We start from the raw sequence: 26805 nt of genomic DNA, 5'->3' as shown, positions 1-26805 counted from the left end.
AAAAAATGAAACTACTTGACTTCTCGGTGGGCGGAGGAGAGGGAGTGGTTGGACGATGACAAAGCTGGATGTTCATTGGAGTGGGCTGGATAAAGAAAATCAACAGAAATGTTAGTATGAGAAAAAAAAAACAACCCTCAAAATAAAGTTCCAGAAAAAGATGGGGGAAAACAGTCTGAAAAGAAATTGAAACAAACAAGCATTGCAGAATGGGGAGGGGAGAGGCGCGGAGTAAAATGGAAGGTACCAACATGCATGCAAAAATGTGAGAAAGTAATGGTGTCAGACTGATGGGGGAAGTATGCGTAAAAGTCCAAAAATAGGAGTGCATTAATGGAGAGGGGTGTTTAAATGACAAAAATGAAACAAAAGATTCAAAACTTGAGGATGCTATTGTCTAGCAGGCTTTTAATTCTAAACAAGTGCTGTTAAGCTGGTTAATAAGGAAGGAGATTTAGTCTGCGCATTATTGCTAGAGGGAGCAATGGCATGAAAGAGAAATTTCATATGTTCATATGCTCTATCCAGTGTGCGTCCATAATACTTTTGCAGGGTTGTGGCACTGTTCAGACCACTTGGTTCATTGACAACTGCGTCAGATGCTAAAGTGGACTGGGTAGGCACCATTGCTGCAGGCTGATTTAGTCACCTTTGGGAATTAATCTAGCCACTATGGCTTAAATGTCTAACCCTAACCTTCCATTATTCAAGAGGACAAAAATCTACAAAAAATTAGAATTATAGCACTGAAATTATTCCACTGATTCATCTCACTAACAAACAGGAAGCCAATGTAATACACTAGCCAGTGTTGGATATAGGCAGGGAAGACTTGGATTTGAATGTCTCTTTGGGCTATGAATTACACTGGATTATTTTCAGCCTGACATTACTCATTGGCTCGAGGGTATGAGTGGGAGTCAGAGACCAATCCTGAGCTTCTTGGAGGAAGGATGGAATGTGTGAAGAATGAATGGCTGGCTATTTCCAGTATACTGGTGGAACTGAGTATCAAAAATTAACAGGTCTTTGTTATACCTTCAGCTTCAAAGCTTGATGGCAGAAAGTATTCATCCTATCATAATTGGACAGTATTAATATTATGTTAGTAATTCCACAGTTCTTAGTATCTCCGTGAAGGAGAAACTAACTGCTTGACATTGCAGTGGGGTAATACAGTGGTTTGCCTTATGTGACTGAACAAAAATAGAATAGTAGCTCAAAAGTAGTAAAACAAAAATGGAATAACTAGCAGAAACTTGGTTGAATCACTTCTATATTTGAGTTCCAGGGGGCACTGGCAGCCTCTGATCTTGCATTAGTCCTACTGCAGAAGAGTGTCTTTTAGTCACCTCTAGCACGTTATTGTCTTGCAGGGTCTTGGAGCATCCAAGTGGAGAGAGGAGGCAGAATAGTGATACTGAGAAGCCTGCTGTGGCCTGGACTCACATTCTACCACATTCCCAATACTAAACAACATGGCTATATCTACTTTGGCAGTGGAGAAAAGAACATAGATCTGCCCTTCATGCTATAAACATTCCATTCAGCTGCAAACTGAGGAAGGAAAATTATGTACTTTGTGCTTGAAAATTAGGAAGGAAACTTTGTACGTATTGGTTTTACTAAATAATTTTGTTTTTAATAAATAAATGCAGAATCATTCTATTTGTCAATAATCTTTAAAATAGTAAATCTACATTGGCACTACATTGTATGTCATCCTGGGCGTATACACTTCCACTGAGATTCTTTAGGTTAAATAAGGTTCTGAAGCAGTACCAGCTCTAAGCAATGTTTGGACCCCTCCACAGCTGTACTTTATAGCATTTTAGTAACCTTTATGCACAATTATGACATTGGTCAAGAAGCCATTGGTGATGGACAGGAGGCTGTCCTGCCCCTGAAGGGGAAAATAGGGGAGCACAGAGGAGGGGTTCTGATGTACCTCAGGGACAGTGTAGTAACAGTCTGGGTCTACCTCAGTAAAAGAGAAAATAGCTTGAAGGGTAGCTTTGCCTGGTAGGGGGACAGAGAGATTTAGTTCTGCCTCTGGGAGAGAAAAAAGTATCAATTGTCAGACCTAACTCTGGTAATCAGCAGACCTTACACCACTTAGTTTGATTCTTGAGAAAGTGCAAGTTGATGTGGGTGGAATCCTGTATGAGAGGGTCAGACCTAGTGGTTAGTCAGCAAAAGCCATTGGCTGATTACACACAATGTGTGTGTTGTGTGATGGGGGTGAATGTCAGTTGCAGCAGTATTTCTTGTATGGACCTATTTCCTGGAGCCCCCCTTTTACTTTCCATTCTATCCATGGCAAGCGACACTATTTTTACCACGACTTTTAATTTGCTTCACCACCTGAGCGAGAGAGAATATCTGCTCTGGGACAGTCCCCCTTTTTAGCAACCTGTGGTTCATGGAATTGCTTCACTTCTTTCATGAGGGGGTGGGGCAAGGAGGATTACTTTTGGAACGGTAATATTGACAAAAGCGCACGTTAAAGGGCTAAGCCAGCAGTCTTGACTACCAGGTCTATTGAGATCTGTGCCTTTAAGAATCACTTGATGGGCAGAGTTAAAAGAACCCGGCCTGAAGAGCTCACTGCAGAAATACTCTGGGAAAAGGATGGAGTGCCTCCTCGCGTATACAGAGAAATGCCAGGAGATCCCTCTGCAAGTCCACTGTGCAGAGAAAAGTCTGAAGTAAGCGTTCTATGCGTAATAGGCCTGTTTGTGCCTGAAAACATTAAAGAACATTCAAATCACATTCTGAAGCTATGACTGTCTTAAATTTATGAGACTTAGCCAGGTTTCTCCTCTGACTATCTGGAGACATGAGTTGCCGATCTGTTCTTTGAAACCAACTTGTGAATAAGTAAATCTTCTGTGTTGTTTATATGCAAATCAGTAATGTCAGAATTCTTACGCACCACAAAACTTACCCTATGGCAGCAAAACATATATCTTTGCTACCTTTGGACCATCTGGTATCTGAGAGGAAGGTTTATGCTTTAAAGTAAACCAATTCCCCCAAAATTGTAGGAGGTTGGCAAAAAAGGCCTGTCACATCATCTATGAGAATCAGGGAACCTCCAGCCTATGATGCAGCAGGAATGGTAGTTTGGGTATGGAGAGAGAAACAGAGAAGATTCCTTCTACCTGCAGAGCTTAGTGTGCCAGGGAGAGGTCTGTGAACAAGTTAGCTTTAATATTGTACCAGTTCAGCAACATTGGTGGACATTAGATTGTACTGACAGTTATTTCTTCATATTTCTTCCATGGTCACAGAAATGTTCAACTATTATTGCCAGTTATACTTCAGCACCCATGAAGCCAAAAAAAGCAGCCAAATTTCATCTTGGTGCAAAGCTGAGGAACTAAGTGTCGTAAAATGCCACCTTATGAGACAGTTCCTGTCACATCCCTTCTTTCATCAAAGGCTTATGTTATGATCCCAAGGGGTCTTCCCACACCCAGACCAAACAATCAGCGGGATGACTACCTACTGCTTCATTAGTGTGAGGGCCAAACTAGATGAGACTTCATGTATGTGTTGGGTTTTTTTAAATGCAATTTAAAAATGCTGGGAGGGCCTGGTCCTGATTGGGCCCATGGCATGGAGGCTGAGGTGCTTTTGGTCCTCCACCCCCTCGACATAGCTGTTACAGTGCAGGGGAGGGTTGAGAAGAGCACCTCAAGCTCATTGCTTAGGCCATCATGGCATGTTAAAATTGCTTTAAAATAGCAGAATCCTTCCTGGATCAGTCCTGTGAATCCTGTTACATCTTGTTTGTCCTTGTTTATGCCAGTGGCAGAAAATGAGACAAATGAGTGGTATAAGGACCCACTTTTAATCCATCATTTTAGCTTGTTTCACCCCAGTACTATCCTTCTACCACAACTCTTGTCAATTCATACTTCAGTATCAGGCAATGTGTGAATCTCAATCCCTCTTAATCTCCCTTTCTTCTTAGAGACTAGTTCCAAATACCAGCTCAAAAATTAAGCAGACTCTAAGACCTATTGCCTGTCCCCAGTTGTTTGCAGTAAACTAGAACATCCCAGAACTGAAGAGCTTCTACAGCTTGATAAATTATTCCTTCTATTCTTTCCTCTTTGCCTACTTAAAATCTTTCTTGTGCTCTGGCTCATGTCTTCCAGCAACTAGACTACAGCAAAATGTTCTCAGTCTATGAAAAAAAAATCCAAATCTTACAAGTCAATGAAGTATACAAATCAATTTAATCATCATTCTGTTCTGGCAGTGGAATTTGGCTATTATATTGTATTCAAGAGGATTTGTTGAAGGATGAAGTATGATTGATTAACTGTACAATGAGTATATGATTGCTGTAAACATTCCTTCTGTGAGTATGCACTATTGTATTTTCAACCATATTTCAATGCACACTCTAGAAGGAGGAGCTACAAATGTGAAGATCATGAAAAATGAACTATTTCAGCTGAACTGTGAGATACAAATTATTTATTCATCTGAATGTCTGGAGAGTATAAAGGTAAAGACATCACATAACACTGGAGTTGAGATTTTAATTGGCATTTAATAAAAAATAAATAAGTTGGTTATTCAGATCTTTTTGTAATAGGGAAGCTACCTGTCCATATGCAGAAAACAATGCAATCAAAAGTATCTGAAACGGACTTGAGGAAAAGCAGTCCAAACAGTTATGATCCACTGTGAAAGCAAGTTTCACTTCACCTTAGTGGTTGAAACGAGGAGGCTTGGATCCATAATAAATGTTATCTTTGAGGATGGGGTGCGATATAGGCATGGGAACTTTGCACCACTTGGGTCCTTTTTTCCAGATGGGTTTTACGGAGGTGACAGAATACCGGGTAAGATATCTAGAAAGGAGAAATTAAAGCAGGACATTAATTAAATCCACAATTGAGAAAATATTCTGAGATACAATAGGTAGGCCCAGATGCTATACAATGAATTGGACAAGGATTAGTGGAGTCCATAGCCTCAGAGAGGACAGCTCCATTTCTGTGACAGGAAAAACACTGTACTTGTTCCCATCCTACCTTCCTTCTAGATCAGGGGTCGGGAACCTTTTCCCCTCAAAGAGCCATTTGGCTCACCCACCCCCCCACCTCACAGCACGCCCCCTCCGCTCCCTCTCGCCCACTTGCTGTTTCGCCGCTCTAATTCCCGCCTGGGCCATTGGACACACACACACGCCTGCAGGCAGGCGCGAAGCGTAGATGCTTCCGGGCGGCTCGGCCTTGCCGGGCTGCCGGGCGTGATGTCGCTCACTCTGCTCCTTACAGGGCGTGGTGAAGAGGTGCCCGGGCGTGACCTGCCGGGAGCCGGGCCGCTGGGAAGCGATGCGCCCGCTCTGCCTCTTGCAGGGGCGGAGAGAAGAGGTGCCCGGGCGGCTCGCTCGCTGGGCCGGGCCGGAGAATGATACCCCGCTCTGCTCCTTGCAGGGCGGAGAAGAGGCGCGTCACCGGCGAACCGCCGCCGGGAAGCTTGATGCTCCGCCCTGCTTCCTTTGCAGGGCGGAGAAGAGGTGCTCGGGCGGCTCGTTTCGGCCGGGCCGGCCGCCGGAGAAGCTGATGCTCCCGCCTCTGCTCCTTGCAGGGGCCGAGAAGAGGTGGCGCCCGCCGGGCCGGGCCGGGAATGATGCGTCTCCGCCCCTGCTCCTTGCAGAGAGGCGGGAAGAAGAGGTGCCCAGCGGCTCGCCTCGGCCGCCGGGAATGATGTCTCCCGCCTGCTCCTGCAGGGCGGAGAAGAGGCGCCCGGCTGCTTCGGCTCGCCGGGCCGGGCCGCCGGGAATGATGCTCCCGCCCTGCTCTTTGCAGGGCGGGAGAAGAGAGGTGCCCGGATGCTTTCGCCGGGCCGGGCCGCCGGGAATGATGCCCCGCTCTGCTCTCTGCAGGCGGAGAAAGAGCCGCCGGCCGGCCGCCGGGGTAACGATGCTCCCGCCCCTGCCTTGCAGAGGCCCGGGAGAGAAGAGGTGCTCAGCGGCTCGCCGGAGCCGGGCCGCCTGAGGAACGATGCTCTGCCCTGCTTCCCTCATAGAGGCCGGAGGAGAAGAGGGCCCCGCTGCTCGGCTGTGATGGAGCCGCATGAACAGCCGCGAAGATTTATGCTCGGCTTCCTTGAGCCGCGGGTTCCCGACCCCTGTTCTAGATGCTATTCTATATGGAAGCCAAGTACACACAGATTCTCTGAATCCAGTCCTGTCATATCTTTTTCATTACTTTAATATGCTAAGCATAGACTCAGCCACTGATATGTTCTCATTCTCACCGGCTACATCTGGTTGTCAGATCATTTCTGTTACCTTGAAGGAAAGCTGCTTTAAAAGTGTTTGGCTCATTTAATTTTTTTGAGAAGACACCAACTGCTACAATGAGTCTGAGCTGTAGGTGTGAGACAACTATACAAACGTCAGATTCATTTCAGAGTTTCCAAAGGCAGTAAGTCTATTTATCTAAAAAACTAGATTAAATTTCTTTTTATGAAGAATTTGGCAGTGATATTTTTTATTCGCTCATGCCTATAAAAGACAATAGCAATATTCTTGTATAATTCTATTTGGATTTGCTGGTATTGGAAACCAAAGTCCTCAAAACAGCAGGATTCCATAAGCAATGAGCCAACAGTCTTATATTTTCTAATGGAGCTGCTCAGTGGCGGGATCCAAAAATTTTAATAACAGATTCTGATGGTGGTGGGATTCAAACAGTGGCGCCACCGCACACGCACCTCCAGTCCCTATTGGGCAGGGAGGTTGCTTTAGTAACCCCTTCTCGGTACTCAGAAAAAATTAGTAACCACTTCTAGAGAAGTGGTGAGAACTGGCTGGATCCCACCTCTGGAGCTGCTCGTCTTTGCAGCTACTCAGGATCTGACACCACATCCACAAATGCATTCAACTGGACTCTGTAAATTAAACTGACCAATTGAGAAGAAACAATAGATTACATTAAACCTGGACATTTCTCTCCTTAAGATATAGAATATGAGGTTCTTACAGGTAAACTTTGGCCTGGTCTTTGTACATGGTAAGCCTTTACTCAAAGGTAATAGAAAATGGTGTAGCAGGGCCAACTGCATGCATGATTTCGGATGACCCTAACCTGTTTTCAAGTCCAAATTTAATTTGACATGCCAGTTTACTAGCACTGTAGTTCATGATTGGCTAAACCAGAACCACAACTGGATTTTAAATTACTTAGAAAACCAGGGAAATGTAACACAGTTGGCTAGTGTCTAAACTTGAAGGTGCTTTTAATAAATCAAAAAAAGTTTATCGGAAAAGAGTTTTATTTTTATCATTCATAGTAATCTAACCAGGATGAAACACTTAATTCTTTTCTAAAAAAGCTGTGGAACATTTTATTTTCTGCCAAAACAGAAGATATGAATTGGGAAGAGACACAGAGCCTTGGGGTCAAGTCTTCAGAAGAAACAGGGATATGTGATTGATATATTCAGTTTGACTATATATTGGTATTTTCCAGGTATATTTGGATATCCAAATCGGTATCTGCGATTCTCAGGAGTACTGATTATCTATCTGGGCCCCAAATATTTCTGAAAATACTAGGAAATATCTGGGGATGGCATATCATCCTTGGCCTCTTTTACTCATTTGACACGTAGTGAGAGGGTAGGAAAAGAGCTTTCCCAGGCAAATGGGTTCACAAGTTAGGGGGAGCTCTAACCATGTGCTCAATCATGATGATTCCCTCATAGCTGTACAGGCCTAGTCTTGAGTTACTTTCAAGGCAGGATTAAAAAAAAAGATTTGAAAAAGAAAAAAAAAGAATTCAGCTAAGGCAAGCCCTAGGTTTACTTAAAAAAATCTTTATGGGAGTCTGAAAAAAGGCAATTGCAGGTTAGTGCTGAGGAGGAAAATGTCAAGAGCAGCAGGGTAGTGAGTCAGGTTCAAGAGCAGGCCAGTTAGTACTCAGAGGCAGAGTGCAGTGTAACGGCTGGCTTACTTTGGTGAAGTAGTCCAGGGGAACAGAATAAGCGGTAGGAGGGGAGAACAGCGGGGGTAAAGTCTAAGCAGAAGAGTAGTAGTTTGATAAAGCAAACAGATAGGACAAGAAGAGAAACAAGGCAAAGTTTTTGTTTATAGTCTGGCACAAAAATCTAAACTCTGGAGCAAAACCAGGTAGCCATCTGCAACAATACCAGCATCATGACTTAACGAAATTTGTAACAAACTTGTAAGTAACTCGGCAAGGCTGGGTGTATACTCCCCTTGTGAGCAATAACAGTCATATGACCCCAATATGTTCTTTTCACCCCTACAGCCTGGTTATCCCTTCTATGCTGCAACATGTGCAAATTTAGATGTTAAGTGCTTTGGGCAGAGCCTTGTGTAATTTATTTGCTTGGTGTAGTACCTAGAGTGCTTTTGGGGACCATAAAATGGTTCAGAAATCTCAACAGCACCAAGCGGTTATGGAACGTATGAAAAGCTCTCACAATAATCCAGCACTTTTCAGGATGAAGGATCCCAAAGAGCTTTTCAAACTATGTGAAAAAACAGACTGCATTAAAAGCTGGGTTGCTGAAACTAAGCTATTCCAAAGTAAAGTTCATTGTAGCTCTCTATCCTGAACATAATGCAGAAGACGGTATCACTAGTCTATTTGCTTATAAACCACTTCAGAGAAAGTATCAAAATAGCTATGCTCCGAGGAACCTGCAGTAGAAGTAATCCAGGCCTAAGAAGGATCAGAAAGAGCAGCCTAATATATAAACATGAACGAATTTTTCATGTGGGACAGAAGTGTGGAAAGTTAGAGGGTCACGGTAAGAAGAACAAAAACAGAAATTAATTCACACTAGCTCATTCAGTAAATGCTATACTGGGATTTAATCACCAAGAGAAATCTGTTTCATCTGAAGGCTAGACATTCATTTGGAATCCAACCTGACAAAACAAACACTGTTTACAGGAACAGGGGAAGAGGAGCCAGGATTACTTCAATGCATCACAAACACACTCAACACATTTTATAGGTATTTTTGTGAGGGGGGAGGAAGAAGGAGACTTCTTCTGTGATAAAATGATCTCACTAGAAGAAGAAAGCAAGAGATGTACAAGCAACATAGTACATTTGTTCAGAAGTCAGTGGCTTCTTGACATCCTTTCATTTCCAACAGAGGAGGAGGCCTACACTCCAATTTTGGAGAGGAAAAGACGTTTAAGTGAAGGCCAGATTTTAAAGCTTTTATTATTTGTCTTTAAAAGCAGGTTAATCCAACTTTGCTTCAGCCCTTTGGCTTCCTTTGTGAACAGAACACAGGCTGGGACTTTCATTGTTAGTTGAAACAGACTTTTGGAAGAACTCCATTCCTGGAGCATACTTTACTTTTACTGCTCCTAATACTCGCTTTGTCAAAAACTTAAGAATTCCCCTGTTTATTTGCTGCCTCTTAACCTCACTGATTTCACATAGGAGAAAGCAAGCACTGCTTTTAAACCTGAGGCAATCCTTCCTTTGCCTAACCTTGTCTCACTTTTTGAAGAAGCCCATTTTCTGGGTAGGATAAAGTTTTCAAAATTTTTCTTCATTCCAAGGATAATTCCTTATTACAGAACATCACATAACTGTATAGAACGTATCAGTACATCATTATAGAAGGGAGACTTCAATTCCTTTGTCTCGTGGCTAAAATTTTACCTAGCTTTGCCAGCCTTCCCCACATTCATTTTAATGCCAATTACTTTCTTAAGGAAAATGCCCATCTGGAGCACTATTAGTTCCATGATGTCACACAGCATTTTCCATTGGAGGTTCAAAGCAGACTGTAACTTTCTTCTACTTCCAACTCCTTAAGGGAGGCAGAGCATAAATATGGTCTCAGTGTGTCCTTACAAGTATATTTCATTGGATGCACCACCAACCAAGTCTTTATTGGCATATAGGGTGATACAGGTAGGTTACAAAGACAAATTTAAAACAATCCCCAGATAAAATAATAATAGAGAATAGCTTAATAACAGAGTGACACAACAAAATTAAAATGAACAGAGCTATCCTTTAGGGCAGTGGTGGCGAACCTTTGGCACTCCAGATGTTATGAACTACAATTCCCATCAGCTCCTGCCAGCATGGCCAATTGTAGTGAATTGATGGGAATTGTAGTCCATAACATCTGGAGTGCCAAAGGTTCACCACCACGGCTTTAGGGTATAAAATTTCTAGTAAAAACTTGGCGACCAATTCACAAACTACAGGATCAGAATTATTCAGCAAGTATAAGATCTTTCAAGTATCTGATATCCTGTCACAGTTTAAGAGAAGAGCATTTGCATATTTTCTCCTAATTCCCACATACTGTATTTAGTGCAATGGAAGAGAAAGTGGGCAAAAGTTTCCAGTTGATTTAAGTTACAGGAGCAGAATCTCTTTGCTCCCTCTATTTTTTTAAATCTACCATATAGCAGCGCTGAAGACAGAATATCGAACCTAGCCAATGATATAGCTCTCCTAAGGCTAGGATTAAGCACAATGCATATATAATTTGCTATGCATCCCTGTTTGGAAGGTACTGTGAAGCTAAGAGGTGAACATGTTTTGGATGCCGCTGCAAATAGGTTTTGAGATTCTGTTTCTAGTAATCTTTTTTTCCAAACTATTATAGGCTTCAGCAAAGGACAACATAACCAAAGATTCAATAGAAATGCCAATTTCCTCAATTTTGTTTATAATTAATAGGAACCAGCTGGAAAATTTGGGTTCAGTTATCATTAAATATAAATAGCTTGAAGAATCCTGTTGAAAATGGATGCGCAACCAAAACCTACAAGTTCTCAACCAAGCTTTTGTTTCCAAAGTTGATCGTCCAGTTTCTAAACACAATGCTGCATAGGGCACACAATTTGGAAGCCCCATGATTTTGTGTAGAAATTTGGAGTGGACCAAATTTAAAGAATAGTTTACTGATTTAACCCAAATAGGGGGCCCATATAATAACTGAGACTCTATTCTGGCATTAAAAACTTTCAAAGCAGCCAGGATATACTGGTTTCCCTGCTGTAGAAGCAACGGAGCATTGGCGCTAACTGAGGCCATATCAAGGGCTACTTTCCGTTGGGAAGACCATGATAGAGTGTGGCTGAATGTTATCCCGAGATATTTAAATGGCTTTACCTGCTCAATTGGATTATCCTGTATTTTCTACAAAGTCCCACATATGCAGATATACCTATTTAGCTCTAATAGTATGCACAATTGAGGCAAAAGTCATCTGCAAGAAGCTCAAAACTGAACTTTTGAACTGTGGCTGGATTATTTCCAATCTGGCTCTTATTTGTCTTAAGAGAAGAGGCTTACAGGAAGCACTCTATCAATAAACATAAAAAATTAAAAAATGGTAGTATTGCCTCCCACCCTGCTACAGTCCCTTGCCAAGATGCCTTGTGGGTTCTCCCACTAGCAGCCATTCTGACTTTTTGCTTCTCAGCTCACCCGTCTATTTAGACAACAGGGAGGACCTAAGCACACTTTCAAATATCGGGTAGAGAAGTTGCAAGCTATGCAGATGCCAACCTGGGAACAATCTGATCTATCTCAGGGCATAGAAGGGGAGAAGATCTCACATATGTGTGAAATTCACAAGCTCTGTGTGTCATATAAGCAGAGAGTCCCTTCTGTTTAATCCAGTGGGACCTTTAAATTATCTTTCATCTGGCCTGTAACTTTAAAGCTGGGTAGAGTCATTTACCATGAAGTGTTGAAAATTGCAACCATAAACATTTAAATAGAAATACATCCGACTACACAAAAGATACTACAGATGAAGACTGTTTCTCAAGCTGGTGTTTACAAGTCCTTTGTAAGGACTCCTCTTGTTTTTTCCCCAGGGCTGAGCAAACAAAAAACAACCAAAATGTATCTAATGGACCTCAGTTTTTTTTCAGGAATCCCAGATGTTTCTGAACCCTCATATTGGAAACCCCAGAATTCCTGAAAAATTGGGTCCATTAGACTTGAATCCAGACTTTCAATACCCCATCTCCCCCTTCTCTCATTTACCTAAACTCCAGTGGTGGGGGTGGCTGCCTCCAAGCCCCTTGTGGAACCTGGAGGCTGCGGGGCCCTGTGCACAGCTGCAAGCTTAGCTTGACTGAGCTGAGCCAGGCCACAATGCCTGTGCCTGCCAAATGGGACCAAGAGGCTGTGGAAGTGGAGCTCTGCTCCACGGTGGCCTCCAAGTTCCATGTGGAATCTGGAGGCTACAGTGGTGAGCCAACTAGCAGGTAAATGGGGATAGAGGGAACTCTCTTTTTTCTTAAAAAAAAATGGCAGGAACGGTGACTTGAATCATGCCAAAAAAGTTTGGCATGATTAGGGATCCACTTTTGGCTTACATTAAATTTCTGCCTTTTGTGGGGGGTGGGGGGGATTCAGTTCAGCTTTGCTGAATACCCAATTCCTTCCTGCCAAATGAAAAAACAGTTTTTCAGAAATGGGAGCAAGGACTCTTCATCTCAAGGAAAGAAGACAGAACTAGCTCATAAGTTCTCAAATCACTGGGAAGAAACTCAGCCAATTAATGTAATCATTATTTACTTTGAGAATAAAATTTGACCTTATTTCTCAAACAGAAAGGATTTGGGGAGGTGGAGGGGAGCGACTCTGAATCCAGACAATACAGCAAAAGGAAATTTTCAGCTAGTGACACTGTTGTTTTTCTATTTCTATGAGCAGCTCTCAAAACTTTTCTAGGTCTCTTCCTACCTCTGTTCAGCTGATCTAAATTTTGAAGTTAACCAATAAGGAAGATTCCTGCAGTGTCTGGTGCAAAGTTGCTTCCAAACAAGGCCCTACAGAATGTGTTACCTTCTGAAAACTGACCTTGCAGGCCATGTATAGGCAATAAAACATTTTCTTAAAGTGTAATTGGCAAGGGTCTTGCTACATTGTTTTGAAGGTGTGAGGATGGAAGCCTCCGCAGTGTACACATGGTCTGCTTCAGGCCCTTTGAAAAGGAGCGGCACAGTATGAGCTGGGGGTGGGGGGAAGGGAGGTTTGGGAGTCCATGTCACCTTTCTAAAAATCAAAATAGGAGTTATCATGTTGCTAAAGAACTGATGATTAAAGAAGATGAGACATGACATCCACACATCCCAACAACTGAACTGCTGAGATATTGAATGAAGATTTTCCCAGGGGTAAATGGTAACACCGTGGTCATCAGATTAAAGCAAAGTGCTAAGAGTAGAATCTTCCCTTCAATCTGTCTCACACACAGTACAGCTAACAAATGTATTAGATTTTATGTTGTAAACTGCCCTGAGCCCCTTGGGGATAGGGTGGTATAAAAAACTAATAAATAAATAAATAAATGCCCAGAAAGAGATGATTATAATGCAAAAAGCCTTGTCCATCATCTGAGTTAAGATTCGATATTCAGAATGTTTTAAGAATAAGGGGCATTCAGTTGTTGTTAGGCAAGAATTCTCAGTTCTCACAGTTTTCAGATAGTATTTGTATGATGCTCTTGGAAAGGTTGAGTTTGTTGAACTACGATTCCCTTACATTTAAATCAACTGCAGAAACTCATTACAGTTGAGAGGGCTCTTGAGATATTTTGTCTTACTATAAGTGAATAAAAGTTGGAGCAGCAGCGCATTCCATCTCTGATCAATTTGTTCATGTCCAAAAAAATCATTCTTCTCTGTGTGTGTTTCGAAGGACTACTGCTTTCTTGGGTAATCTGCTTCTTTCAACAGCAGTAATAGCTCAAAAGTAATTGAGAACCCGCAGATTAGAGATTAACTATCCTCGACCTACTCCTTCAAACTTCCAATCAAATTTAAATACTCAAATTTGAATATAAATCTGAAGACCCCTGTTCAGTGTAGCAACATGCTCTTGCTACACTGCCTTAGGCCACACCTCCTACCTGAAATACGGGCATGATACTAGTGTTCTATCTTTCAGAACTGTTGTAAGAATAGTCAATGCAGATCTTAAATACTCAGAATTATATTAAAGATGCCGATATCATCATTGAGAATACGCTCCTGCACGTCAACAGCACAGGAACGAGGCACTGATTCTTGAATGTCTTTCATCAACGTTTTTTTGTGTTTTTGTACATGTACGTGAACATATGCATGATGGCATACGCATGCTCTAGGGAAAGAAATACAGGATCTCTTAAGAGCAAGAGCCTTAGGTTTTGCTTCTAACTATTAAAGATCTTCATTTGCCAGCCCTAATTTCAAACATTTCTAATTGCCAAAAGATGGCCCTTCAAAATCAGTCAGTCATAGGCCTCATTGCAGGCAGTGGAATAAAGCCAGTATGGTGTAGCGGTTAGAAGTGCCATACTAGTATCTGGGTGACCCGAGCTTACATCTCGCACTTGGGCCACTGATGCCCCCAGGGTGACCTTTCAGCCTAGCCTACCCTACCCCACAGGGTGGTTGAGAAAGTAAAATGGAGGAGAGGAGAATGATGAAAGCTGCCCTGGGTCCCCACTGGGGAGAAAGGCAGAGGACAAATGAAGTAAACAAAAATAAATGCAGGATTCGTGCTCACTAATTCAAGCAAGCACGTGGTGACTGCTTCCACATTCCATCCTTTCACCATTGTGGGCACAATAACTTGAGAGTTTGAGGGCAAGCGATCTGCAGAGGAAGCAGTAGAAATGAATCTGCTTTTCCTTTTAGTTCTTTAGAAAGGAAACAAATAGTGCAAATTGCATTTATTTACTTCATTCATACCCTGGCCATTTTCTCTCCCATGGGAAAGTACAGAGTTCTTCCTTTCTCTGTGAAGTAAGGCTGAGAGGATGTGGCTGCCCCAGTGTCACCCTGCAAAGCTTCTATGGCAGAGTGAAGATCTGAAGCTGGGTCTCCCAGATCCTAGTTCACTGCTGGAAGCAGAAATACACACCAACTCTGAATCACCTATGCTAACAGCTGCAAGAACTCTCCACCTAGCAGAAAATTATGAGTGGAGTTCTGATGGAGCTCAGAAGCACACAACCAAGGAAGTGCAGCATCTCCCAAGGATCTTCTGCTTTCCCTCTCATCAAAGCCTTCAACTTGTTTGCCCTAATCTGAACCATCTCCTATTGCTACATAATGGCAGTGAGGAACAGTAGATTCCATGATGAGAAGGAAAAAAGAAATTCTGACATTACATATTAAACGCCTTGGAAAAAAAAACAGTCAATCCTTTCATTTACAGCACAATCCAAACCACTCATTTCCTATAAAGGGCTCATCCGTTAGCATTTAATTATACTTCACTCCAGTTATTCAGGCCTCCCTGATTATTAGATCAGTACACTTTTATCATTTAGGGTTCATAATACTACAGACAGGAGTGTGAAGCATCAAAGGAGGATATATTTGAACAAGTTTGTCACAGAGCTGGGAACTGAAACACTCAAACCCATAGCCTGCACTTATAGGACAATTGCCTCTTTTGATGCAGTTGTGAAGGGAATGGGACCTGGCAGTTTGGACAGAGTGTCATGACCTAACCCCCAGGGCTGCAGGAAGGAAGTGGTTAAAAAAGTCTTCTGTCCTCTGCATCACTGGCTGTTTCAGAGATCGATGTGGGAGGCACAGATGGGGGTAGGCACACAGCCAAACCCCTCAATGTTACTTATAGGGGTTCAGAGATGGCAAGAGTCCAACGGTGTAGAGCTTTCTACCTCCAGTCACCAGAGACAATAGCTTGACGATCTGCAGAAGCATTCCTAAAAATGCCCTAAAATGTACTTCAGTTCTAAGCCCCTGCTTCCCACTACCTACACACGGGAAAGTGCTGTCAAGTTGCAGCTGACTTATGGCAATCCCCCACAAGGTTTGCAAGGCAAGATATGAGCAGAGGTGGGCTTGCCATTGCCTGCTTCTGTGTAGGAACCCTGGACTTCCTTGGCGATCTCCTATCCAAGTACTAATCATGGCCAACCCTGCTCAGCTTCTGAGATCTGACGAGATTGGGCTATCCAGGTTAGGACAGGCTTCCTACATACCTTTCATAAACCTTCCCACACTATAAAAGTCACCTTCTATACTCCTTTCTTAGCTGGCCATTCTGCCAGATCAATCTCTGCCCCTCTTAACTGAGCAACACCCTCTCGTATCCTGTTCCATCTCTTCCCACACCCAGGTTTCTAGTAGGCAGAAAAAGAAAAGAAAAGCAAGGACATTAGATGGAGTAAAGACAGCAACACTACTTCTAGAATTCTGTAGCACCATAAAAAGATTTCGTCAAAATAATGATTCCTGGTTCAAAGCCCTGTTCTGTTCCACAGAAGAGACTGGAGTTCATCACTTCATCTTAATCTAAGAGGCATTATTTCACAGCTGCTGTGTGTCACTCTAGAGTTAATAAATCACTGCATAAAACTCCCAGATAGGATCTGATCTTCAGACAGCAAAGTTGAACAGGAATTCCCTTTTCAGAGTCCCAAACTTGTGTCAAATGTACTTTTGAAAAAAAATGATCCAGTTTCTCCACTGAGCTACAACAGTCTCCTGAGAAAATCACCATGGGAGACCAGACCTACACTGCAAGAAGAATCTTATGCTGAAACCCGAAGCCTCTGATTTCCCAAGCAACACGTCTGTGCCTTCAGTAACCCCACAGCTTGCTAATATGAACTTCATAAACTGCTCTGACATCACCATGGAAACAGAACAAGAAGGTCATAAATAGGGGATTAACACCTCTTGCAGCAGAGCAAAGCAAAAAAAAAGACAACAGGGGGCTCAAAGTCCCCATTAAGGGACAAGGAGCTGCTTGGCAGTGAGAGTGGAAGAGTGCAGCAGAGGAAGGGCAAACCAAAAATGAACTACAAACGGTGAACAAAGAGGAACAGGACAAAGAAGGCAACAAATCTAATGAGCTCCCACGTTTCCGTCTTCCTTCCAACACCCACTGCCAATACACAGGTGGGATGCCTAGCTCATGGCTCACAGTTTCTTCAGAGCTGGCAATAGCCAGGAGAATTAAGATGGGTGTGTTAAGAAACAAGACATCCAAACTTACTAAAGTGAACATAACCTGGACTGCATGAAATACTAAATGCTTTTAATAAAGTACAGACGATACAGATACACCCTCGACTGCAGAAGCTGGTCACCAAATCTTTGCCAACCCTCCTCCTCATCTCTGTCTCTTAGACACTACATCCTTTTGGGCTATTTCATGTGAGACTGGGCAATTTAGGGCTGTAGCAGTAACCAACAACTATCTCCAATCTTTCCTTCCAACAGCTCTATCAGTATAATTGCCTGAAGCACAGATTACCAATTGGATATAAACCCTGTGCTTACACCGCTCGCCTTGAATCCCATGCCTTACGAGAGTTTGACCCCAGCTTAAAAAAAATACTAGACAGAAAGATCTGGTTCTTCTACAAGTCTGCTGCCTTCACATCACACATTTCAATTCTACTGATTCTACCACCAAGACAGAAACAACTGACCTATTGAGTTTCTTTCTAGGAAAAACTCCTTCCGGAAGTGCAGGCTTATGATCTGGCAGCAAACCTGAAAAGAAAAAAGGAATAGAGCTTGAAATGTCAATGTCTTACGTGTGTGTGAGACTGTTGCTCAAGCTGGATGTCGTAATTGAGGAAAGCAGCCCTGGTAGTTAAGACATAAGACTGTGACCTGGACAATCTGGTTCAGATCCCTCTCTGCTACCGAGACCCTCCTGGTGACCCTGGGACTGTCAGTCAGTCAGCCTAATTTATGAGGTGATGGTTTTGGGATAGTGTGGAGGAGGGAAGAACAGTGTGATAAGCTACTTTAAGTTCTGATTAAAAAGGAAAATGGGATATAAAATAAGCAAGTAAAAAACTATGGACTTGTAAATCCAACAGAAAGGTTAATGTTACATATATAATGTAAGGTTATGGCATGAGAAGCCCATTCAAAGCCCATCTATTTTCAAGAACCTTTACAGGAACCACAAACATTTGTCTCTCAAGCCAATCTAAACCTCATCTTGGGCAAGCTCCTCGGAGACATGGCACAGGCATTTTCCAAGCAGATAAATTACACCTCATTGTGATGATTAGATTTTGTACTGGAGGGCCGTTTCATATGCTACATGAACTGCATGCAACAAAACTTTATAGATTGCTGAATCTTACTATGTAATGCCTGGCCATGCTCCAGCGCAGAAAGCTACTCTTTGTTTTGCAATAAAAAATTGTGACAGACATGTTTTTAATCCTTACATAAATTATATATTACATATTTGCCATTAACATTTGTCCCGCAAAATCACGCTCAGAGCTTATGAATCATCTTTACCACACAAAATAAACTTTTTAGATTACTAATCCATTACACTTTGTTTGAGAAGGTGTTCCAATATTTTGCAAAGATGATGTGAACAATTATAAAGGTGTACAAAACCAATTCTTGCAGACCACAAAAATCCCTCATCACTGCTTCTGGAGAGCAGAGGATTCTAAATAGAATGCTATTACTACTATTACTTTCCAGCAATTGCTTCCATGAGGACATTTCCACCTCAGAAGTTAGAGAGATGCATTCCCATACACCAATCTCATAATGCCAGGCATTTCTAGCCATATAAATCTTGGACAATCTACAATGAGCCCTTCGGGCATAGGGCAGTTTACCAAATCGAATAAATAAACAAACAAACAAATAAAATGAGACAAGAGGCCACTGGTTATCTAATTACATTTTCCTTTACAGACAGAAATTTGCTATCAATGCTGAACCCTTTATAAATGCTAATCTCCACAATTCTGAGCTAACTTGGTGACCAAGATATTTTGCAATCTCTTCTTGTAATTTTTTACAGAAAGCTGCAGGGTGACTTTGCCATTGGACAGCTTTGCTATTACAATGGCAGCTGCTGAAAATAAGGGATTCTATCCAAAGAAATCATACAATGGCATACTGCCACAAAGTGGCACCCAGGGCTTGCCCTGGAACTCTGACTGTCCTCTGTCATGAACCCCCCACCCCCACCATGCTGCCACCCCTGCAAACAAACCCAACAAACCTCTTCCTCGTCTAAGTGGTGCCAGCCAGCAACACCCGGGGAGGTGGGTGGGTGTTAAGGCCATGGCCTTAATCCTGCCCCAAGTCCTGACCTGGAATACTGTGTACAGTTTTGGGCACCTGACCTCACCTGGAATATTGTGTACAGTTCTGGGCACTGCAATTCAAGAAGGATATTGACACGCTGCCCAGTGGAAGGCTACCAAAATGGTAAAAGGTTTGGAATCCATGCCCTATGAGAAGAGACTTAGGGAGCTGGGTATGCTTAGTTTGGTGAAGAAAAGGTTAAGAGGTGACATGATAGCCATGTCTAGATATTTGAAGGGATGTCATGTTGGTGAGGGAGCAAGCTTGTTTTCTGCTGTTCCTGAGACTTCGACCAGGAGTAATGGATTCAAGGTGAAGGAAAAGAGATTCTACCTAAACATCAGGAAAAACTTCCTGACAGTAAGGGCTGTTCGACAGTGGAACACACTACCTTGGAGTGTGGTGGAGTCTCCTTCTTTGGAGGTTTTTAAACAGAGGCTGGCTAGCCATCTGTCAGGAGTGCTTTGATTATGTGTTCCTGCATTGCAGGGGGTGGACTTGATGGCCCTTAGGGTCTCTTCCAACTGTATGATTCTAAGTTTGTTGTGCCGACCTGTGCTACTTAGGCGAGGAAAAGGTTGGTATGTTTGTTTGAGGGGGTGGCAGCACAGCGGGGAAAGCATGGTATATGGGTCATTTGCCCCCTCTGGCCCCCAGTTCCACCAGTGAAACACACTAAATGGCACAGAATTTAAATGACATGAGCTACCTGCTCGTTGAGCCATTTGCACACACACAGCAATTTTCCTGTGCTCTTTCAAACAAAGGCCTGTAATCCTCCGGGGTAGCAGACCTCCGTCACTCCGTATGAATTGACTTAGCAGTAAGACATCCTTTGGAAGCAAAGAGAAAGGCAAAAAAAAAAAAATCAGAACATAGGCTAATGATACAGTATTCCTTAATTACCTTTGCAAGTGGTATCTGAAAAGTAGCAGAAGATAAGCTGTCTTGGATACGTCTACACAAAGAATTCTTACAACACACAAAAACTCTTTTTCTATATTATCCTATCCTCTGCACCACTTTCTGGGTTGCAGCCATATTTCCTCAAGAATGCTGAGGAATTATAAGAGTGACACATTCAAGCACAATCACGATAAAAGATTAATTGTTAAGTTTCATTGTGATAATGCTAGGCATTCTGTAAAAGAGAATGAGAAAATAAACATAACATCTATATTGTAGGACATCTTAATAGCCAAATACCTTCCAGGACCAAAACGGTTTTCATATTCTGGAAAGAGATAAGAGAAGCAAGAACTCTGCAGTTCATCTGAGCATTATTCCAGGGCTTTTTACTCAGTGGTTCCCAACCTTTTTCAGGCTACAGCCCCCTTGGTTCCATAAATTCATCCTCAGGGCCCACTACCGTATAAAAAACATTATTCAAAATAGCGGTTTACACGACCATGTCCACCACCAGCGTGGTGGCCAAGTTTGCAGATGATACCAAATTATGTAGTGTGGTGAGAACCGCAAAGGATTGCAAAGAGCTCCAAGCGGACCTTGATAAATTAGGTGAGTGGGCTAAGAAATGGCAAATGCAGTTCAATGTAGCAAAATGCAAAGTGATGCACATAGGGGCAAAAAATCCAAACTTCACATACAAGCTACAAGGGTCAATGCTATCAGTCACAGACCAGGAAAGGGATTTGGGCGTCTTAGTTGATAGTTCCATGGGAATGTCAACTCAATGGGGCATTCATTGAAAAGTTCCTCACCAGAGACTGTTAAGAAAACTCAACAATGAAGGAATAAGAGGGGAAGTCCTCCTATGGATTAAAAACTGGTTGAGAAACAGGAAACAAAGAGTGGGTGTAAATGGGAAGTTCTCACAATGGAGAGATGTCGGGAGTGGTGTCCCCCAAGGATCCGTTTTGGGACCAGTGCTCTTTAACCTATTCATAAATGACCTGGAAGTAGGGGTGGGTAGCGTGGTGGCCAAGTTTGCAGATGATACCAAATTATGTAGGGTGGTGAGAACCACAAGAGGGGATTCTTGAAGAGCTCCAAGCGGACCTTGATAAATTAGGTGAGTGGGCTCAGAAATGGCAAATGCAGTTCAATGTAGCAAAATGTAAAGTGATGCACATAGGGGCAAAAAATCCAAACTTCACATACACGCTACAGGGGTCAGTGCTATCAGTCACAGACCAGGAAAGGGATTTAGGCGTCTTAGTTGATAGTTCCATGGGAATGTCAACTCAATGCATGGCAGCTGTAAAAAGGCAAACTCTATGCTGGGGATCATTAGGAAGAGGAATTGAGAAATAAAACTGCAAAGATTGTCATGCCCTTATATAAAAGCAGTGAGATGCTGACGCGCGCGGAGTACTGTGTGTCCAGTTCTGGTCGCATACATCTCAAAAAGGATATTGAGGAGATAGAAAAAGAAGTGCAGAGAGAGGGAACAACAAAGGATGATTGAGGGACTGGAGCACAGCTTCCCTATGAGGAAGAAGGGCTGCAGCGTTTGGGACTCTTTAGTTTTGGAGAGGAGGCTGGCTGAGGGGATATGATTGAAGTCTACAAGAATTATGCATGGGGTAGAAAATGTTGACAGAGAGAGAATTTTTTCTCTCTTTCTCCTGTCAATACTAGAACCAGGGGGCATTCATTGAAAATGCTGGGGGGGAAGAGTTGGGACTAATAAAAGGAAACACTTCTTCACTTAGCGTGTGATTGGTGTTTGGAATATGCCTGCCACCAGGAGGTGGTGATGGCCACCTAACCCTGGATAGCTTTTAAAAGGGGCTTGGACAAGATTTATGGAGGAGAGAGTCGATTTATGGCTACCAATCTTGATCCCTCCCTTGATCTGAGATTGCAAATGCCTTAACAGACCGAGGTGATGTCAGGGACGCAACAGCCGCATGAGAAGAGCCATTCTTGTTCACATCCTACATGTGAGCTCCCAAAGGCACCTGGTGGGCCACTGCGAGTAGCAGAGAACTGGACTAGATGGACTTTGGTCTGATCCAGCTGGCTTGTTCTTATGTTCTTAAGAGTTTGGATTTCTATCCCCCCTTTCTCTCCTGCAGGAGACTCAAAAGGACTCACAATCTCCTTGCCCTTTCCCCTCACAACAAACACCCTGTGAGGTGGGTGGGGCTAAGAGAGCTCCGAGAAGCTGTGACTAGCCCAAGGTTACCCATCTGGCATGTGTGGGAGTGTCCAGGCTAATCTGAATTCCCCAGAGAAGCCTCCACAGCTCAGGCGGCAGAGCTGGGAATCAAACCCGGTTCCTCCAGATTAGATACACGAGCTCTTAACCTCCTACGCAACACGAGCTCTTAACCTCCTACGCCACCTATATTACAGCAGCTGCACTTGTTATTTCTCAAATTCCAGATCATGTTCAAAGTGTTGGTTTTGATCTTTAAGGCCTTGAGCGGTCTGGGGCCCTCATATCTCTGATCTCCTAGAATTGCCTACGGAGGATGCTTTGGTCCTCTGACAGTAATTATCTGGGGGTCTCTGGCCCAAAAGATATCCGGTTGGCCCCAACCAGAGCCAGGGCTTTTTCGGTGGAACTATGGCTCATTCCACACATGCAGAATGATGCCCTTTCAAACTGCTTTCAGTGCTCTTTGAAGCTGTGAGGAATAGCAAAATCCACTTGCTAACAGTTGTGAAAGTGGTTTGAAAATGCATTATTTTGCATGTGTGGAAGGGGCCTCTCTGTCAGCTGACACCAGGTCCCTGCAGGCCTTTGATCAGCTTTGCAGGGCCTGCAAGACAGAGATGTTTCACCAGACTTTTGGTTGAACCTGCCCGAACCTGCGATATTCCAACTGAAATAGCCAGCCTCCCAAATCACAAATATCATCATGTGTCTTTTCATCTTGTCCATTTTGCCCTCCCCCTCATCCCTTCCCCCCACCCATAAATAAAAAACGAGGTAACAGATTGAGTTGATGTTAGGCTTAGATTTTATTAACTGGTTGGCCATCTTGATCCGCCTTGATCTCAGATTGCAAATGCCTTAGCAGACCAGGTGATTGGGAGCAGAAGCAGCAGAAGGCCATTGCTTTCACCTCCTGCATGTGAGCTCCCAAAGGCACCTGGTGGGCCACTGCGAGTAGCAGAGTGCTGGACTAGATGGACTCTGGTCTGATCCAGCAGGCTAGTTCTTATGTTCTTATGTTCTTAATGCATGGCAGCTGTGAAAAAGGCAAACTCTATGCTGGGGATAATTAGGAAAGGAATTGAAAGGGAATAAAAAAACTGCAAAAGGAACTGTCATGCCCATATATAAAACAGTGGTGTGACCGCACTTGGAGTTACTGTGTCCAGTTCTGGTAAGCCGCATCTCAAAAAAAAGGATATTGAGGAGATAGAAAAGAGAAAGTGCAGAGAAAGGGCAACAAGGATGATTGAGGGACTGGAGCACCTTCCCTATGAGGGAGAGAGCTGCAGCGTTTGGGACTCTTTAGTTTGGAGAGAGTGACTGAGGGGGGGATATGATTGAAGTCTATAAAAATTATGCATGGGAGTAGAAAATGTTGTTGACAGAGAGAAATTTTTCTCTCTTTCTCACAATACTAGAACCAGGGGGCATTCATTGAAAATGCTGGGGAAGAATTAGGACTAATAAAAGGAAACACTTCTTCACGCAACGTGTGATTGGTGTTTGGAATATGCTGCCACAGGAGGTGGTGATGGCCACTAACCTGGATAGCTTTAAAAGGGGCTTGGACAGATTTATGGAGGAGAAGTCGATTTATGGCTACCAATCTTGATCCTCTTTGATTTGAGATTGCAAAAGCCTTAACAGTCCAGGTGCTCGGGAGCAACAGCCGCAGAAGGCCATTGCTTTCACATTCTGCATGTGAGCTCCCAAAGGCACCTGGTGGGCCACTGCGAGTAGCAGAGAGCTGGACTAGATGGACTCTGGTCTGATCCAGCTGGCTTGTTCTTATGTTCTTATGACCCACTTATGAAGACAATAACAATTAATTGCACTTTTTTTTCCAAAATCCAAATAGAACTTGTTTTATTTATTCAACAAAATTGATAAACCTGATCCAGTGATACCAGCTTTTAAAAGTCTGACAGTCATTTAGCAATAATCTTAAACAACATAGGAACTACTTCACTTTTAAGTGAAGTGTTAGTGTGATGTATGTGCTTGATGAAGTGATACCGGTTACCAGTTTCTCAATATCTGGTTTACAATCACTGAGCAGCAGCCTTAAATCACCCCATTTAATAATATGGAATCAATTTCTTTGCTGGGAAAAAAATTGGATGACCACATGAGAACTGAAAACAAAGGATTTCTTTTGAGGCTGCTCATCCTGAAAGACTGCATTTCTTTACCTCTTTATCGAAGGCAACAGGGTACAAAAAGCTACCCATCAGCCCCACTTTTTGTAGCCAGTTTTGGACTTCTGGTTTGCCCCTCATCTCTCTCATTTCAACTCTCCACAAATTTGCCACTGTACTTTCCTCCTTGCCTGGTCAACTTTACCTCCCAATGCAGTTTCTTCACTGCAGAAGTACAACTTCCCCTTCCCAGTTTTTCTTCAGGACAGGCTCACACATCTCATTTGCATTTATAGTTTTGTTTTCTCTTTAAGCAGATTTTGTGGAAAGTTATTGTGGCTTAATTACTGCACTACTTTCTCCATTCTGTAATTTTAATTGCTACCTTTTCTATGTTGTGTAGATTAATACGATATAATTTTGTTTAAGGATCTTCCTCTGCTGCTTATCACTGTGTTGATCTGAATCTGTACCTTGGTATACATAGGCTAAAATCTCAAGCGTATAGGTGCTCAAAATACACAACTTGTCCCGTGCAGACAGGGGATATCTTTCCATATTATGGCCCTAACATGTGGATACTGACTTGGGTAATGTTTGGGAAGAGATATAAAGCAATGACAAAGTTCAGAGTGCTCAGGACAAGAAGAATCCAGCAGAGATGTAAATGTAATGTAGGAGCATTCTGGAAAAACTTTCCTTGTTATATCAGTTTTGTGACACATCAGGAAGAGCCATTTTTCTGGCTCAGAAAAAGAACGAGTGTTGAAGAAGGTTCACTTCCTTATTGTGAACCAAGAAGGTTCAATTCAGTTGCTGTTTGACTAACACCAGAAGTTACCTTCCTTAAAAATTCTATTCTCTAACTGAAATAATTTACATCCCTCCCATTTCAGCCCTGCAAGTTGTACTCCAAGCCATTTGGCAGAAGAGTACTGCTTGTCAATATTAAGGTTACAGCAACTTCAAAAAGAGCCAAAGTTCAGCAGGATAGGGATTCTCCCATCATACTCATACAGATGTCTCAAAATCAGAGAGACAGTGCAGTTAGAGCCAGGTTTCAAGACACTGGGAGAAACAAACAAGAAGGTAAAAGGGTTAAAGGAGGGGAGTATTCTGGCGGAGTTGCATACTGCTGTCATGTTCCATGAAATTAACATTGTGTGCTAGTGAACAGCCAAAACTGCAACTACAGATTTGCTTTAATGACTGGACAGCTCCTGGGAGAGCCTGAACCCAGATTCTCAACCCTATAATCGGTACAATCTGATGAAAACATGAACAGAATTAATCCAGGACTAATAAACAAAGACTGCAGTCCTCTCTCCACTGTGTACTGCCAAAACGAGATGATATTTACTGGTTGGTTGAACTAATCACATTCAAAGCAAGGGAACAAACATTTTTACCTTCACAGAGTATTTTATTTCTTCCATGGGGTAAACAGCATTAAATGTAAATACAACCTTGCCTGGAATAAGTGGACAGCTGAATAAGTGGATAGCTAAAATCAAGAAAAGAACCTGAGTCCGCATGGAGAATGGACAAGCACTAATAATTTCAATAAGAAGTTGTTGCAGATTTAAAATCAGGTTCTGTTTAGCTACCTCTTTATCATACAATGCCTCTACCATTTTTTGGGCTGCACAAGAGCTGATGTTTTATTCACTTCCTGTCCACTGGACCTGGTCAAGAAATTGTATTTATTTTATGTTTATATTTTTAAAATCCAATAAAACTATTTGGAATAAAGAGCTGACACTTCTTCATGAACTTTTCTGGTACATCAAGCTACCAATTCAGAGCATGCTTGATATGTAGGAAGTCTGGCTCTAACCTGCATCTCAACTGTCCAAAGAAATAACTTGTTTTTTCTATTTGTAATAGTGAACACGTAAATGTGTGTAACAAACACAAAATACATAAAGGCCGAATCCCCACCGGGAAATTCAATCTAGATCAAACCAAGTTTGAAAATAAACTGCACCTTTTCATAGAGGTTTCAACCTCCCCACCGCAGCATACAGTGCCTTAGTTGGGCAGCCCAATCTAGAGCTCTGAGCAGCCAAGGATGATGCTGTGGCACCATTGCCCTGCCACCTCCAGGGGGCTTTTCGGGAGTATGGGGAAATGCAACCCCCTCCCCCCGTTGCTGAAAAGCCCTCCATAGGCCTTAATGGATTTATGCTACTTAAAAGGAGGGTGTAAGCTCAAAGGCCATGGCTGAGGTGCAACTTTCACAATTCTGGAGTCGGTTCCACCCCCAGGAATGGCACTGCTGCAATGGTGGGCCTGACAGTGGTGTAGGAGTGCTGATCTGGATCTGGGCACCACATCTGGGTTCCTAAGGGTCTATGGTGGCCACCCACTGGCATGATTGTCCCTGTACCAGGGTAAGTGCCCGGGGAGGGCAAATCCGCTGGTGT

At 42.9% G+C, this 26805-nt stretch overlaps 2 protein-coding genes across 3 annotated transcripts in view; one reads left to right on the top strand and one right to left on the bottom strand.

Annotated features, from left to right (window-relative positions):
- Positions 1-1663, top strand: part of RSPH9 (radial spoke head component 9) — a 31199-nt gene extending 29536 nt beyond the window's left edge. Inside the window, exon 5 of the mRNA XM_048483528.1 lies at positions 1377-1663. Within this exon, the coding sequence (XP_048339485.1) occupies positions 1377-1537 (161 nt within the window). The 3' untranslated portion in view covers positions 1538-1663. The remainder of the gene's footprint in view (positions 1-1376) is intronic.
- Positions 1664-4474: 2811 nt separating this feature from the next.
- Positions 4475-26805, bottom strand: part of MRPS18A (mitochondrial ribosomal protein S18A) — a 43787-nt gene continuing 21456 nt past the window's right edge. For both annotated transcript variants that reach the window (XM_048483506.1, XM_048483515.1), the window contains 3 exons: positions 19821-19944; positions 17464-17527; positions 4475-4871 (listed from right to left, as the gene is read on the bottom strand). In XM_048483506.1, the coding sequence (XP_048339463.1) occupies positions 4727-4871; positions 17464-17527; positions 19821-19944 (333 nt within the window). In that variant the 3' untranslated portion in view covers positions 4475-4726. The remainder of the gene's footprint in view (positions 4872-17463; positions 17528-19820; positions 19945-26805) is intronic.

This window comes from Sphaerodactylus townsendi, linkage group LG01 (genome assembly GCF_021028975.2).
Source record: "Sphaerodactylus townsendi isolate TG3544 linkage group LG01, MPM_Stown_v2.3, whole genome shotgun sequence".
NCBI classification, from domain to species: Eukaryota; Metazoa; Chordata; class Lepidosauria; order Squamata; family Sphaerodactylidae; genus Sphaerodactylus; species Sphaerodactylus townsendi.
Note: the sequence above shows the minus strand (reverse complement) of the source record. Positions and strands in the feature narration are given on the sequence as shown.